The sequence below is a fragment of the Barbatula barbatula genome (genome assembly GCF_947034865.1).
Source record: "Barbatula barbatula genome assembly, chromosome: 3".
NCBI classification, from domain to species: Eukaryota; Metazoa; Chordata; class Actinopteri; order Cypriniformes; family Nemacheilidae; genus Barbatula; species Barbatula barbatula.
In genome coordinates, this window is record NC_136764.1 from 3,972,740 (window position 1) to 3,987,444 (window position 14,705).

The following is a 14,705-nucleotide window of genomic DNA, read 5'->3' on the forward strand; positions in this document are numbered from 1 at the left end:
TCACAGTTCCGGAGGCCCAATCGAGGTGAGGATTGTGGAGACGGAGCCAAGGGTAGCCCAGGATTAGGGGTTGGCCTTGAGAGCTGAGCAGGTGACTCGGGTGCTGGGCCGGTGAGCAGGCTGGCTGGGGCTGGGCCGGTGGGAGCAGGCAGAGGAGAAAGGTTGGTGAGAAGTTGAATGATCATTGCAAGTTGTTGCTGCTGGAACTGCTGACGCTGTTGGTAGCCGGCTTGAAGTAGGGAGGCAAGTTCAGTAGTGTTGCGGTTTACCTCTCTCTCTGTCTCTTCCAGACGTTGCATGGCGGTGGGTGGTTCTGGTTCGTCGGTTTCCATGCTGGTTCGACCGTGCGCTGGGTCCATGTTTGGTCAGATCGTACTGTCAGACACCAGACAGGACGAGGACCACAAAAGCGTCACGTTCAAAAGTTTATTTAAGGGTTGGGGGTAAAGGGGATTTCAGGGGTTCCGGGGGGGGTACAGGAGTTCCAAGAGTCTGCGTGTGTGTGTTCCCCCAGTAACCGAACAGCGATGGCAGGAGCTGGATGATCCGGGAAGTCCGGGGCTGGCGAACACAGAAGTAGTCGAGCGGGTCCGGGATCACAGGCAAAGAGTCAGAGGCATATTCCAAAACAGGCAGGTAACGGGTGCTGGTTGCAGACGATCTGACAAGTGTGGACTGAAAGGCAAGGCTTTAAATACAGGGCATGATGAATGGTGAATGCAGTGCAGCTGGTAGGTAAACGAGGGTGAGGCAGAGCAAAGCAGGAACAGGTGGAGGTCATCAGACTTCAATCAGCGTGTGTTACCAGGCAGAGAGAGAGCTCATGACAAGTGAAGTGAAGTGGGTGGCGCCCTCTCTGCGTGTGTTGACTCCGCCCTAGAGGCTTGTAGTTAATCAGCGTCTCATTCATCCGGGTATATTAAGGTGGTTGTTTTGGACATGGGGTCAATGTGCTGCGCTGTGTTTATCTACCGCGTCATTATTCTGCTATCAGTCTGGTGCCCTGGCTAGAGGTGCTGGGCTGTTTGTGGATAAGCACATGTTGTGCTGAGTGTTTGGGTCGGATTGGGACTTCCATGGCTGCTGTTCTGTTTCTACTATTCTAACATTTTGTTTCTATTGTTTTGTTTCATTAACCTGCTGAGTGCAGTTGTTATGTGAGCACACTTCAGCCTTGTTGAGTTATTTTGCTTTTATTATGGTGTGATTATTTCCCATCGGGAAGGAGTTGTGAAGGAGAATGAGCGTGAAAGTGATTTTCTGCCCTTATGAGAAGACAATACAAGATGCCGCTGGTTCGCTGAACGTAGGGTTCTTGATGGGGTGTAGGAGTGTAGTAGGGTGTGGAAGTATGCCGGCGCAGATCCTGTGATAGTCCTGTAGGCAAACATCAGTGACTCGAATCAGATCCAGGCTTCAACCGGTAGCCAGTAGAGAGAGATTAAAGGTGGTGTCACATGAACCCTTTTGGGCTGTTTTGAACCAGCTGAAAGCCTTTGCAGGAAGACCAGTAAGGAGAGCATTGCAGAAGTCCAACCCTGAGATCACCAGGGCCTGGACAAGAAGTTGTGCCGCATTCTCCGTGAGATAGGGTCTAACCTTTCGGATGTTGAATAAGGCATGTCGGCTGGATCACGTTGTCTTTGCAATGTCACTGTCATTGTCACTCAACAAGTTATTAAGCTTTCATTGAAAATAAATGAGATTTTTTTAATGTTTGTGTCTTTCTCTTGGAACATTGTTATATGTATTACATTTGTGATACGGTGAGATTTTAAGTATCACATGAACCTTGTGTCAGCGTTATTCACATCAGAAAGATCCATCAGTCAGAAAACAGTCATAAGTGTCTTACTAACATTGTGACTCACTGTTATCTTGTTATTTCTCTCTCAGTCTGAGTGGCTGTAATCTGACAGAGAAAAGTTGTTCATCACTGGCGTCAGTTCTCAGATCAAACTCCTCAAGTCTGACAGAACTGAACCTGAGTGTCAATAAACTGAAGGATTCAGGAGTAAAGCTGCTCTCTGATGGACTGAAGAATACAAACTGTAAACTGAAGACATTACAGTAAGAAAATCCTTAAAGCAATAACGTGTGTGTTTGTAAAATCCGTAGAGGTCCTAATAATTTTGTTTATAAACTCACTATTTTTTATAATCACAAGAGACTTTCAAGTATTGTTGCTGTTTCACTCTTGTTGTGTAAATGTGGTGTGGCAGCACTATTTGTATAATGTTTTCTCTTGGATAATCTCGATCTGCTTGTATTAATCTCATGTGTAAATCCCTCTGGATACAAGTTTTAATGAATAGATAGAAATGTAATATATGGAAAGTTGCTCTCCGTTTGCATGAAGTTAAACATTACACTGTTTAGTTGTAGACACACATTCATGTTTTGTTGAGGTTTTCTGCCACTCATGCTAGAAGTTAAGCTTTCATTGAAAATACATGAGATCCAATTATTTTTATGATAAATGTATTAAAACATTTTAACTCACTGTTATCTTGTTATTTCTCTTTCAGTCTGAGTGACTGTAATCTGACAGAGAAAAGTTGTTCATCACTGGCGTCAGTTCTCAGATCAAACTCCTCAAGTCTGACAGAACTGAACCTGAGTCACAATAATCTGAAGGATTCAGGAGTGAAGCTGCTCTCTGATGGACTGAAGAATACAAACTGTAAACTGAAGACACTAAAGTAAGAAAATCCTTAAAGGAATAAAGTTAAATGTATGTTTGTATCATATTAATTCAATGGAGGTCTTTATAAAAGTTTATGTGAATCATCTTCATATAATGTTGTTGATCAATGTGTAAGAGACACAACAGTAGTTGCGTTGCCATTACCCTTCAAATTGCGCATAAGGTGTTTTTTAGGCAATACGATAAAGGAACATTTAGCTAAACTGCAATGGGAAACCCTTGTCACGTGGCATAAGAAAGTCACATGATCATTCACACGTCATTACAGTGGTAAGTCCATAGAGAGCATTAAAACAAACCTGTTTCTTCTTATCAACGGCCTGATACAGAACATCTGAGTAACAACTTCAAAGACCATTTTCTCAGATTCCAGAGTTTCAAGTAGTTTATCTCTGACAAATATTGTCGAATCCTACAAACTATTCATCGATAGAAAGTTTTATGATAAAGCATGAAAACTAATGAGTGTGCAGTATGGAGCTTTATTAGGAAAAGTGAGTTAATATAAAAATATCGCAAAATACAGACATTTCTCATCCCTCTCTTTCATAACAGTAGATGACATCATGAACCTCTAAAGTTGGTTCCCAACCCACCAAAACACCTAAAGAAGTTTGAATGACTTATTACAGGAAGAAAACAACACACTTCAGTGGCATAATATCACTTACATTTATAGTCAGGCTTTAGACCATCATAGCACTGAATCTGCGCTTGTTAAAATTACAAATGACCTGCTTATAGCATCAGATAAAGGTAACATCTCACTCCGAATGCTGCTTGACCTTAGTGCTGCGTTTGATACCGTAGACCATAACATACTTCTAGATCATTTATACAATTATACCAGCAAATCGAATATTTCTGATTATAAACTGCAAGTTGAAGGATGTACTGTTACTCCAACAAATACAGTTAAAGATCTAGGCGTTATATTAGACAACAACCTGTCATTTCGAAATCACAACTCAAATGTCACAAAAACAGCCTTTTTCCACCTAAGAAATGTTGCCAAGTTACGAAATATTCTGTGTGTTGCTGACGCAGAGAAGCTTATTAATGGATTTATGACCTCAAGACTTGACTACTGTAATGTGCTACTTAGTGTTTGTCCTTCATAATCAATAAACAAACTACAGTTAGTTCAGAACGCAGCTGCCAGAGTTCTAACCAGGTCCAGAAAATACCATCACATAACCCCAATGTTATCAACCCTTCACTGGCTACCCATTAAGTATCGTATTGACTTTAAAGTTCTTTTAATCACTTATAAAGCCTTAAAGGGTTTAGCCCCACCTACCTAACAGAGCTTCTATCATACTACAACCTATCACGCTCTCTAACATCTCAAAACTCTTTTGATAATACCTAGAATAACTAAATCCACCAAAGGGGGTCGAGCTTTCTCATACGCAGCACCTAAACTCTGGAATAACCTTCCTGATATTATTCCAGGATCAGACACACTCGCCCAATTTAAATCTAGATTAAAAACACATCTTTACAGCCAAACATTCACTTAATGCAAATATGCTAAATAAACCACCAGGAGATGCTGACATTAGATATTATTTACTAGAATAATAAAATTTATTATATAAAACACCATTGAGCATGTTTTACCCTTTTTTTGGGTTTTTATTTTTTTATTTTTTCCCCTGTAAAGCTGCTTTGGAACAATGCAAATTGTGAAAAGCGCTATATAAATAAAGTTGAATTGAATAATATTGCAAAAATCTGTAATGGAAACCCAGCACTTTAACAGAAAACATACTGTTTTAAATCTTTAAACAAATAACCTGAATATTATACTGAACTATTCTTGGTATTATTCTAAAAATGACATTAATTTATTTCATATTTTCTTCTCTCTTCAGTCTGTCTGGTTGCAGTATTGGATCTGAAGGTTGTGTTGCTCTGACTTCAGCTCTGAGATCAAACCCCTCACATCTGACACAACTGGATCTGATCAGAAATAATCCAGAAGATTCAGGAGTGAAGCTGCTCTCTGATCTACTGAAGGATCCACACTGTCAACTACAGAAACTACTGTGAGTTGTTGTTGTGTAAATTTAGTTTTGTAGCAATACTTGTGGATAAAATATATCTGAAATCTCTTAAGATAATGAATGTGAGGAGTGTATTTTAATATCTGATCTCTCTGATGTTTTACAGTATTAAGTGTCGAAGGTAACAATCGTCTTCACACCGTGATGTGGCTACAAGGCCAATAAGCAGATCACAGCAGGCATCAAAGTTTGTTTTGTTCTTGGACCGGCAAATCTGTGCTGGAAAATAATGTCTGTTCGCTTTACTTTTAATATTTAATATTGCTTTCTGTCGCCAGGAGCTTTACCCAAACCACATAAGCTTGTTTCAAATATAATACGTTTATACATTTTATAAAGCTGTATAACAAAACATGTCTTTTACTAAAGTTAACCATGGTAAACAAGGTTCTCCTTGTTCAACTAGTTATCGTTTTGTTTTTGGTTGCTTTTCACACCAAAGTTATATTTAGTATTGTACATGTTCGAGTTGACCACAAATGCATCAAGAATCCAACTGAATGAATGCATGAACATGCACAGAGACTTACAGATCACAAACGCTCATATCTCTTAAAATGTGTTTTCTAAAGCTTTCAAACCTCCCTACCCCTTACCACACACTTTATTATTAAACACCTGCACTTTTTTTGTTGAAAGTAAATGCCTGTATGATCTAATGTGTGATGTGAAAATGTAGACAAACTAAAGGTGGATCTGAACCCACTCGTGCTAAAACTATACAGTGGTCTAAAATATGTTGATGATCTTTAGTGAGCATCAATAATCAAACATGGTTTCCACTGTATCGTCTGAATGCTTGAGTTTGGCACCTGCTGTTCTCTGTCATACACAAACACCGACCCTGTTGACAGCACTGATTTGTTAGGGATCATTGAGCCACGTGACCACACGGCGGTAAGATCGAGTGTTGCCGCCACCTCTTCACAGAGGATGACAGGAAAAAAGAGAGAGAGGTTTTGTTATTGGACTGATTCCTGCTTTATGCCGTCTAGACCAGGTGTTACTATCAGGAGGATTCCTGCTTTATTTCTCACCCTGAGTGTGGTGTTACCGGATCATTCCTGCTTTATTCTTCATAAAGCTCTAACGCTTCCCTGCGTGGGTATGAACGTGTTTCAGGAGGTAAGAGGGAATGACCTAACAGAGTAACACCCTGCTTTTTGGTTTACGGAGGTTTTCTGCACTCTTTTGGGCAGCGTTGATCTTTTGTTTCCATTCAGTGTCAGACTTCAGTCGGATTCTTACATTGGTTTAGTCCTTATTTTGGGATTCAGTGCATTTTTGGTTATTGTGTTTTTTTACATGTTTATCTATTCTTTGGTTTGGGTCATTTTTGTTTGCAAAATTCTAGAATTATTTTCTCTGTTCTTTTCCCTGTTTTTGTATATTATAAGTGAAACCAGCATACACAAGAGCTGTAAGCGCTGTATTTAATTCAGCACATGGAGCAATGCTATGAAGGTATTGTACTTTGATGAGTTGAAATCTGCTCTTCTAAAGTGTTCTGTTGAGACCCTGTTCTCTTTGGTTTCTTGTTTGTTTTATACTCATAATTTGTCTTTAACTTGTGTTAAAGTGAAGTGACGATTTCCTTTATCAACATTGTGTTTTTTGGTTATGAATGAGAGGGTGTTTGTACTACATTTTGTACTTCACGTTAATCTTTGTGTGAAAGCTGTATGTAGTAAATTGTTCTTTGTCCGCTGTTACACGCACTCTTCGGTTACATAAACATCTCAAATGAAGTTGGCGCGGATTACATCTGGGCAATCACTTATTAAAGGGATATTTCACCAAAATTCTGTCAATTGTCATTTACTCACCTTTGAGTTGTTCCAAATCTGAACAAAGAATCCTTAACCAGACAGATTTTGCACCTCATTGACTCCCATTGTATTCCCTACTATGGTTGACAAAAGAGCCGTAGAACTGTTTGCGGTGTTACATTTTTCTAAATTTATTTTGTTTAACAGTCATTTTTCCTACTATGGGGGGCAAGATCTGTTTGGTTGTGAGCATTCTTCCAAATATCTCTCTCAGTGATCATCAGGACAAAGACATGTTTACGCATTTGGAACTCGAAGGCGAGTAAATGACAGAATTCCCTTTAATAAAGTAACTCACGCTCCAGAGAGCTATAGTGAAAGTCCTTAAGCAAAAGATGATATTGGCGCCAACATCTGCATGGATTGCATTAACAGGCAAGACGTCACTATTGCGATTTATTTGCGATTTGTAAACAGTTTCATATCTTGCCAGCAGACACATTACTTGTAGGATGTGAAGTAGGCTGTATTGGTCATGTTATTTAGAGTTTGTCATACACGAAGCGATAACCAATTGTACAATTAATTCTATATTAGTGAGGTTTTAAACATGTCGCGTTGTATCTGGTCATCGGTTACCTTCACATTGTACAGATCCGCTGGGGCTTCTGATGCCGTGAACAGCAGTCAGTAAGCACAGAGCTCGGATTCATCCATGCAGTGCCAAAGCACAACCTACGTAAAGAACATACCGCGGCATATAACTTCAATGTTTCAACCCGAGGTGCAAGAGGCCAAACTTACGGACTCGAGCTTTAATTTCAAATGTCTAGACAGTAACTGGTCACAATCACTTAAATTGATTCACTTCTAAAGCACAATTGTATGTGGGTAGATGACATCTGTATCTGGAAGCGTCCAAAAGATTTTCATATGTTTTAAAAATAGTATATTACATTGTTCATTTTAGAAGTGTCTTGGTGCAACAAAGACAATCACTACGCAGCATTCCTTACAAGGGACTGTCTTTATTATAAATGATATTTATCATACAAAAACACTTTAACAGGCACAGGTCATACTCCACCCTTGGGATTTACATCTCGAGTTGCTTGGGAGGCACCAATCTTCAGAAAAAAAAAACAAATTAGTGTGTACCAAATGCAAAATGACAACAGTAAAAACTGAACAAACCTTGTTGAACCAAACAGGAGAAACTCAGTTGTCAATAATAACCAATGGTCCAAGCACAGAGTTCAATGCTGAAGATTCTGCAATTATTGTCAGTCAGGTTACAGAATAAAGTCTCTCAAATATTTGTCCAAGTTTTAGTACGTAACCGGGATTTTAAACAAAATGGAAAACTCACCATTTCTTAATCCCCTTTTCTTCCTCCCTTGACAGTTAGTGTCACAGCAGCTACATAGAGAACTTTGAGAAGGATCATCAAGTAACGTCCATCTTCAAGGAATGATACAGGGTTATAAAAGGTTAAAAGGGATAACGACATGATTTAGTCAGCAACCATACCTTGAGCTGGCCTTATCATATTGACAAGCTTTTTTCCCACCATCCAAATCTCTAGGGTCCCATGCCACAAGCTTGCAGTGAATGTAGACCTTTACAATGACAAGACCATTAGAACAAATGATAATGGAAAAGAGGAGGAAGACAATAACTCACATCTTCTCCAATGGCAAATTTAAAAGCTTGAAGACTTAATCTGATCTCAGACAATCGGCTCCTTGGCAGAAATTTCGAGTTGGTCTTTTTACTGTCCACCAGACACCTTAAAGTGAGAATTCAAAAAGGCAATTAAAACCCATATTGGTGTGTATTCACAAATATTCATGGCACACACGTAGCCTCTGTTCTACGTACCCTTTATTGGTAATGAGCGGGTAAATGCGAGAATCTGGACCGAGTTCAGGTGTCGTGGAGGCCACACATTCCTCCAGGAGCAGCAGCAAAGGCTGATGGGCGTCCTGCTCGACTGAGGCAGCGATCGGGATTGTGGAGCTGAGCGAGAACGTTGTGGACGCGGCTAAACCGCCAAAGTCATCTACAATTTGATAAATTTTACAAGCTGTTCAGAGAACTAATCCAGAACGTGATGGTTTCATTTCAAGTATCATCCTACCTGTCATGAGTGCCATGTGGAAGTTCAGATCCCCTTGCCCATGTGTATGAAAAACCAGGGGATTATACAAAGGAGGTGTCCAGTCTTCTGGTCTGGGAAAAGAGTTTTAGTAATTAATCATAGGACCACGTTAACAATGTTAATTAAATACAACATAGCACCTTATATAAGCACAAGCAACTGGGTAATAAACAGGCGACGCTTTCAACGGTGCTGTAGACGTGATCTCAGTCGCAAATACAATCTGATCCATTGTCACCTACGGATGAAAAGACATCGACTAGACCAAATTCACACATGATTCTTCTGGTTAAGCATCACCTTTCTTTCCTGACATCAAAACTACATGTAGGTTCATTTAGCACATTATCTTACTTCGTACTACCCATCGTTACGAATCACTCCTAAAGATAACATTATGAAACCGCTAGTTCACTGAGAAAACAGAATGCTGTCGAACCTAAAAGCCATGACAACAAACTTCCCCAAACTCACCAGCCTCCTTATAGCACAGGCTCCAAATTCAGCATTAAACACAGCCTCTGACCCCTCAGGTTTGACCGAAACTTGAGACGGAGGACAATCCCCCAACTGAAGAGAATATGGATCCACTTGCAGGTTTGTTTCGGTCCATCGTACGGACACAGAGTTTCTACCACAATCCACAATGATTGCTAAAGAAAGATAAAGCAAAGACTGTCAATGTGTGACACACACACAATGCTCCTTTGAAAATGTTCTGTTTGGATGCAGGCCTTACAACAAACTAGACATTTACCTGCTTGTGCCCCCAAGAAAGCAACCATGCCATACAAAACAAATATACAAAAAGAAGCCATTCTAGCAATATGCTGTGGGTTCATTCAAGAACCTACTCACACACTAACCTCATATAAACCTTCCTTAGTGATCTTAATGACCATCAGCTGCTAATACTCTGAATCTGATCACGTGAGGATCGCCACTCGGTCTATAGTATTTATGTGATGGGGTGTGTGTGTTCAAATTATACGTTAAACGGAACACAAAGGTTTTCGTCATGTATAGTGGCTTAGATGTATTGATCTGTTTTTTTCTGTACATTTTTCTGAAAGTATTAAGTGTATTAAGTCATTCCGATATAAGCAGTAACTCCTTGGGGGTGATATTTGTTTGGAAAGTGTCACTATGATGGTTTGCCATTACAGTGGATTGGAGAAATAGACTCTTGACATGATATAACACAACAAAAGTTCATCATTTCAGCTTTGTGTGGCCTGTATCACGAAGCCGGTTTGGGTTTTTACCCATACTCCGAGTTTTCAGACTCAATTGGTTTTGAGCCATGGTAGGCTACACAGCTAACCTGCTCAGGTTTTATTCTGGTTTAGAGATCGCACACCAAAACTTGACCAATCAGGTGTGACGTGTATATATGACGCAGTGAAGCCACTCCCCTCGTATCTCTCAATTCAAAATAAAAAAGTTTAGTGATTAGATATTAGAGGGAAAATGTTTTGCTGCTAAGTGTTTTTTTGTATTGTGTATTTACATTCATTGATAACTCAAAACACATAATTATGAGTTTATAATTAATATTAACAAGCATTTAAATGATTATAACTTTATTCGTATAAAAACTAGCGTTCATATATAATGGCTGGAATACACTGCAAGCCTTCAAATCTGAACAGATTTTTAAATAAGACATCATAGACTTGATGACTGATCAAATCTACAGACTGGAACAGACTTTCTGCAACAAAATCTGAGCAAAAGTCTTGCAGTATATTTTAGGGTTAAAGCATTTGAAAGTAATACATGATCTTTTTATAAACTTATGTAAAACTAGTTGATTCTGCATTGATATAGTCAGTCGCTGCCTTCTCAAACTTTCACTGCGGCAGGGTTTATTTCTGCATTGTAAATGAGTTTCATTTCATAACATTTTTTCATAATGATCTCGTCATCTTTAACAGAAAAGAGTGATGCGCTGATACCCGCGAGTTCTGTCAGAAACGCTGGATCGAACCCGAGGTGACAGAACGTTTAGACAAAGTGTTGTGGTACAGCTAAACCAGATCTAAACCTGGTTGTGTCAATTCAAAACTTATTCTGCATTTGTTCACCTCGCTTCGCGATACAGGCCAGTAAACGAAGGGTGGAAACATCTTTCTCAGAGAGATCAAAAAAGGCCTGTTGGGTTCTCTTTATAACTAAACATTTCCCTAAAAACTTGAACAGACAAGCTTCAGTTTGAATTCTCAAACTCTCTAGGCCAAAACACTGCCACAAAGACAAACCCAACCTTACACCTAGAAAAATTACCATATTTAACAATCATTGGCAACCTAGCACAGGTTCATTTAATCCCAGGTCTTGGGTTTGTCCATATCAAACCATGGGTTGAAATAGCCTAGCTTTTTGAAGTGCGTGTACATCAGCAAGTAACATTACACAAATGTATAGACAACATTGATCACCATGTTTGTCAAAAAGGTCAGAATGAACAGTTTCAATGACAGACTTTAAATCCTTTAATGAGCAACATGTATAAAATGCAGTAACATAACTGATGACTTCTTAGGGTCTCACGTCTCATGACTGAATCCGGCATCTAACAGAAAGAATCATCATATTGCACTGTACACAAGTCATAAAAGAATGTACATTGAGATAAATCAGGTCTAAGGGTGTTTCTACCACTACAGCCACTTTTGACTCAAATGAAAGCAAGTCAACCCTACGTTTACATTTCAATCATCAGAGTCTGTCAAACAAAGAAAAAGATCAACACAACTGCTTTTAGACATTAAGATTTTAAACTGGATGCTTATTTTTATATTTGTAATGTAATATCCAGTAAACCTTGAAAATGTGCTGCAGTAAAGTTGAATTTTCTTTTTGCTAATAGGCAGCTAGCAAGGATTACCACATTAGTTTGAACTCTTATCTTAATATACAGGAATTAAAGAGTGATATACATTTACGTCAAAGTAGTTCAAACTACAGAATTTACATTAATGTATTTACATTTAGTTTTTTTTTGTATGTTAGCACACAATAAATACTGACACAAAAGATGAGGTTTACCTTATATTTTAGGGATCTTGTGAAACTAGACTTGCTTGTCATTGATAAATATCATAAAAGCCCCTTTTTTCATCATTACTTTAAGGACTTAAGTGTGCAACAGGCACATTTACCTGGAAAACATTTATAAAAATGATCAGTAAGTTATACAATTTTCTTAATGCTTAATTTCAAATGAAATTGTTTAATATAGATATTAATTTAATGTCAAATTGGAATTCAACTAGCTTATATTATGTATTTTAACATTGTGGGACAAACAGAAATGATCTTTAAACCTATAAATGCCTAATAACTAAAAAAATAACTTATTAAAATCACATTAATAATATAAAGGTACTGCAACTAAAGCATCAATGGCAAATTTGGACATTAATCTTAAATTGAACTTCTATGATTCAAACGTCCGTAGTTGCAGAAACACCCATACATGTAAACATTTCAGTACGGTTAATCTTCTACACAATTACAAACCTTCCTGATGTATCTGTTATGTTTAGATCACAGTGAATCTTCAGTAATTGTCAGGGGTCCCAACACAGATTTGAGAACCAGACCTTGAGGCGCTGTGATCGAGACGCATTGCATGTGAACGTTAATACATTTAATGTAGTTTGACTGTAACAAACACAATGTGCACAGATTTACCGGCTTCATCTCTCTTTGCTCGGCCGCTACAGGTAGAATCACAGCACTGACAAAGCCTGTTCTGCGTGGGGTCATCCAAAAGCTCCCACCTGTTAAGAAAACACCACGTTTGATATACTAACATAAATTTATATGCTATAATTAAAGCAATGAAGGACTTTAGTACAAATGATTGAAATTTAGCCGCATACACTTACTCTTCTGTGGCTTTATTGTAATTACAGGCTTTTTTTGATTCACTTAGATCGTCAGGGTCCCACGCGATTAACTTACAGTGGATATACATCTGCAGAAAAGGTAAATATCTGAATTCACATTACAAATTTCATTCAGATATGTCCACACTTGAGGAAAGTCATCCTTCACCTCTTGTCCTACAGCGAATCTGAAAGCTTGAAGATGAAGCAAGATCGAGGAGGAGTGATACCTCGGTAGAAACATGGAGAGGCTCTTCTTTCCATCCACGAGACACCTGTTATGGATGTACAGCAAGTCTACTACATGCTATATGGATTCTGAATCTCAGGAAAAAGTGCACAATATACAAAAACACAATCGAAATGTACAAACCCTTTATTGGTGATGATTGGGTAGGTAAGTGTGTCCGGGTACATTTCAGAAGTTGTAGCGGCAACACATTCCTCTAGCAGCAGCACCAGGGGCTGATGGGATTGCTGGTCCACCCCGGCCCATATAGGAACAAAAGAACCCAGAGGAAAGATGTTGGATTCTGCAGGGCCACTGAGATTATCTGGTGAGGGATTACAGAAAGGTGACGGTTACCATAGAAGAACTAGAATAAAACACTCATACAGAGACTACTCACAGTTAAGAATTGCCATGTCAAAAGCCAGATCTCCATAACCTTGAGCAGGACTCTGGAAGAAAGAGGTCCAACGCGGAGGCCTGAAGACGGAATTGTAATTTACATCAGTGATTTGGGAGTCTCATGCAATACTGTGATGTCGTCTCACCTGTCATACACACATCTCACTGGATATGTGAAAGGAGGAGTGTAGGGCTCTGACAAAGGCCTGTGGGTGAGTGTGTTCGCGTAGATCAAATATTTCCACGTCGCCTGATTTAGGAAGGAAAATAAAAATGTTTCCATTAAACATTTAAGATTTTGCGACGACAACCCCCAAATAAACGTACCAGCCTTTTGAATTGACAATCACTTAGTTGATAGATAAATTCTGCCTCTGAGTCGCCGTTGGACATATTTGTGAAGCTTGAAGGAAAACAGTCACCGAGGAGAAGATGATCCGGATAACCAGACATGGAATGGGTCACTTTCCATTTAATGTGCACAGAACTTTCCATACACTCAATTTGGATATCTAAAAGAGAACAATAAAAATTAAGCTTTTCCTTTAATTATAATGTTAAAACACTTTCATTACCATCTTCAGACTCTCTAAATGCTGTTGCAACAGTAAAAATAAAAACACATAGCAGCAGGTTCTTCATGATGCGGGTGACTGAGCTCAACAGTAGTGATGAATAAACCAAATGTTTACAGTCACCAGCTGAGTCCTGTTATTCTTTTAATCACTGATTTAAAACAACTCACACCTGACGGAGGTGTGGAGGACCGGAAGTGCCAATTAGAAATAAAATGACTATTGATCAATTTAATAATTAAAACATAAGAATGTAAACAATTAGATCATTTTTTTATTGAGAATTAATACATTTTTTGTAATGGTTTATATAATTTGTGTTTTGAAACGTAGTTTAATACAATAATAAATCTTTAAATTAAAAAACAATTGGAAATCTATAAATAGATACAGTCAAAACTGTTTATTTAATTCATGCTTTAAAATCCAACAAAATATAACTATAAAAAGTTAATATATTATTTAAATAGACATTTTAAGTCGCTTTTACAAAAAGCATTTGCCAAATCCTTTTGTCTCTCTGTTTGCCATTTGCTTTTCTTTGTCATTTTGACAAATGCTTATGCTTGTTCGGGTCATTTGTTTTTCAGTGTGAAATTAAACAAATGGAGTGAGAAAACGGCGCCATTTTCGTAATAAAAAAACCCTGAAAAACAAGAATTCGGCTTGATATTTCATTTTTAAATTCACGGTTAACAAAACTGATAAAAGGCCTTAAAATTCGTTTGAACATGTGGGCAGTTTGAAAAGCTCTCTTCCAAAAATTGGCCAACCAAAGATCAGCAAGCATCGTCTTCGGTTGTTCCATGTACAGAGAATTCTTGTATTATGTTTCATTTCTCTCATTAAACATCCGTACAAAAACCATACAGGGCAGGTCTTGGACTGGACTTTCTT

General features: G+C 38.4%; 3 protein-coding genes across 7 annotated transcripts in view; 1 reads left to right on the plus strand and 2 right to left on the minus strand.

Moving 5' to 3' along the window:
- LOC306891750 (uncharacterized protein) overlaps positions 1–6,368 on the plus strand; it is a 209,039-nt gene extending 202,671 nt beyond the window's left edge. Inside the window, exons 12-15 of the mRNA XM_079452248.1 lie at positions 1,897–2,070; positions 2,529–2,702; positions 4,585–4,758; positions 4,883–6,368. Coding sequence (XP_079308374.1) covers positions 1,897–2,070; positions 2,529–2,702; positions 4,585–4,758; positions 4,883–4,901 — 541 coding nt within the window. The 3' untranslated portion in view covers positions 4,902–6,368. The remainder of the gene's footprint in view (positions 1–1,896; positions 2,071–2,528; positions 2,703–4,584; positions 4,759–4,882) is intronic.
- A 1,131-nt stretch (positions 6,369–7,499) lies between these two features.
- Positions 7,500–9,546, minus strand: zp3f.1 (zona pellucida glycoprotein 3f, tandem duplicate 1). 3 transcript variants are annotated; one of them, XM_079452336.1, is made up of 10 exons: positions 9,464–9,546; positions 9,181–9,359; positions 8,847–8,944; positions 8,686–8,777; positions 8,427–8,607; positions 8,229–8,334; positions 8,076–8,164; positions 7,915–8,006; positions 7,740–7,816; positions 7,500–7,672 (listed from the first exon to the last, which is right to left on the minus strand). In XM_079452336.1, the coding sequence occupies exons 1-9, from the start codon at positions 9,522–9,524 to the stop codon at positions 7,764–7,766; spliced, it is 951 nt and encodes a 316-aa protein (XP_079308462.1). In that variant the 5' UTR covers positions 9,525–9,546; the 3' UTR covers positions 7,500–7,672; positions 7,740–7,763. The 3 variants fall into 3 exon arrangements, with proteins under 3 accessions (XP_079308462.1, XP_079308464.1, XP_079308463.1); XM_079452338.1 differs by having other exon boundaries at positions 7,532–7,672; positions 8,076–8,146; positions 9,464–9,544; XM_079452337.1 differs by having other exon boundaries at positions 7,532–7,672; positions 9,181–9,381; positions 9,464–9,544.
- Positions 9,547–10,695: 1,149 nt separating this feature from the next.
- On the minus strand, positions 10,696–13,991 carry LOC306891793 (zona pellucida sperm-binding protein 3-like). 3 transcript variants are annotated; one of them, XR_013786400.1, is made up of 11 exons: positions 13,809–13,932; positions 13,561–13,745; positions 13,380–13,483; positions 13,232–13,311; positions 12,976–13,156; positions 12,772–12,877; positions 12,603–12,691; positions 12,406–12,494; positions 12,232–12,323; positions 11,758–11,870; positions 11,181–11,281 (listed from the first exon to the last, which is right to left on the minus strand). XR_013786400.1 is itself a non-coding variant. In XM_079452334.1 (10 exons), the coding sequence occupies exons 1-9, from the start codon at positions 13,873–13,875 to the stop codon at positions 12,259–12,261; spliced, it is 966 nt and encodes a 321-aa protein (XP_079308460.1). In that variant the 5' UTR covers positions 13,876–13,991; the 3' UTR covers positions 10,696–11,281; positions 12,232–12,258. The 3 variants fall into 3 exon arrangements, 2 of the variants coding, with proteins under 2 accessions (XP_079308460.1, XP_079308461.1); XM_079452334.1 differs by lacking the exon at positions 11,758–11,870 and having other exon boundaries at positions 10,696–11,281; positions 13,809–13,991; XM_079452335.1 differs by lacking the exon at positions 11,758–11,870 and having other exon boundaries at positions 11,181–11,307; positions 13,809–13,923.
- Between the last annotated feature and the right edge of the window lie 714 nt (positions 13,992–14,705).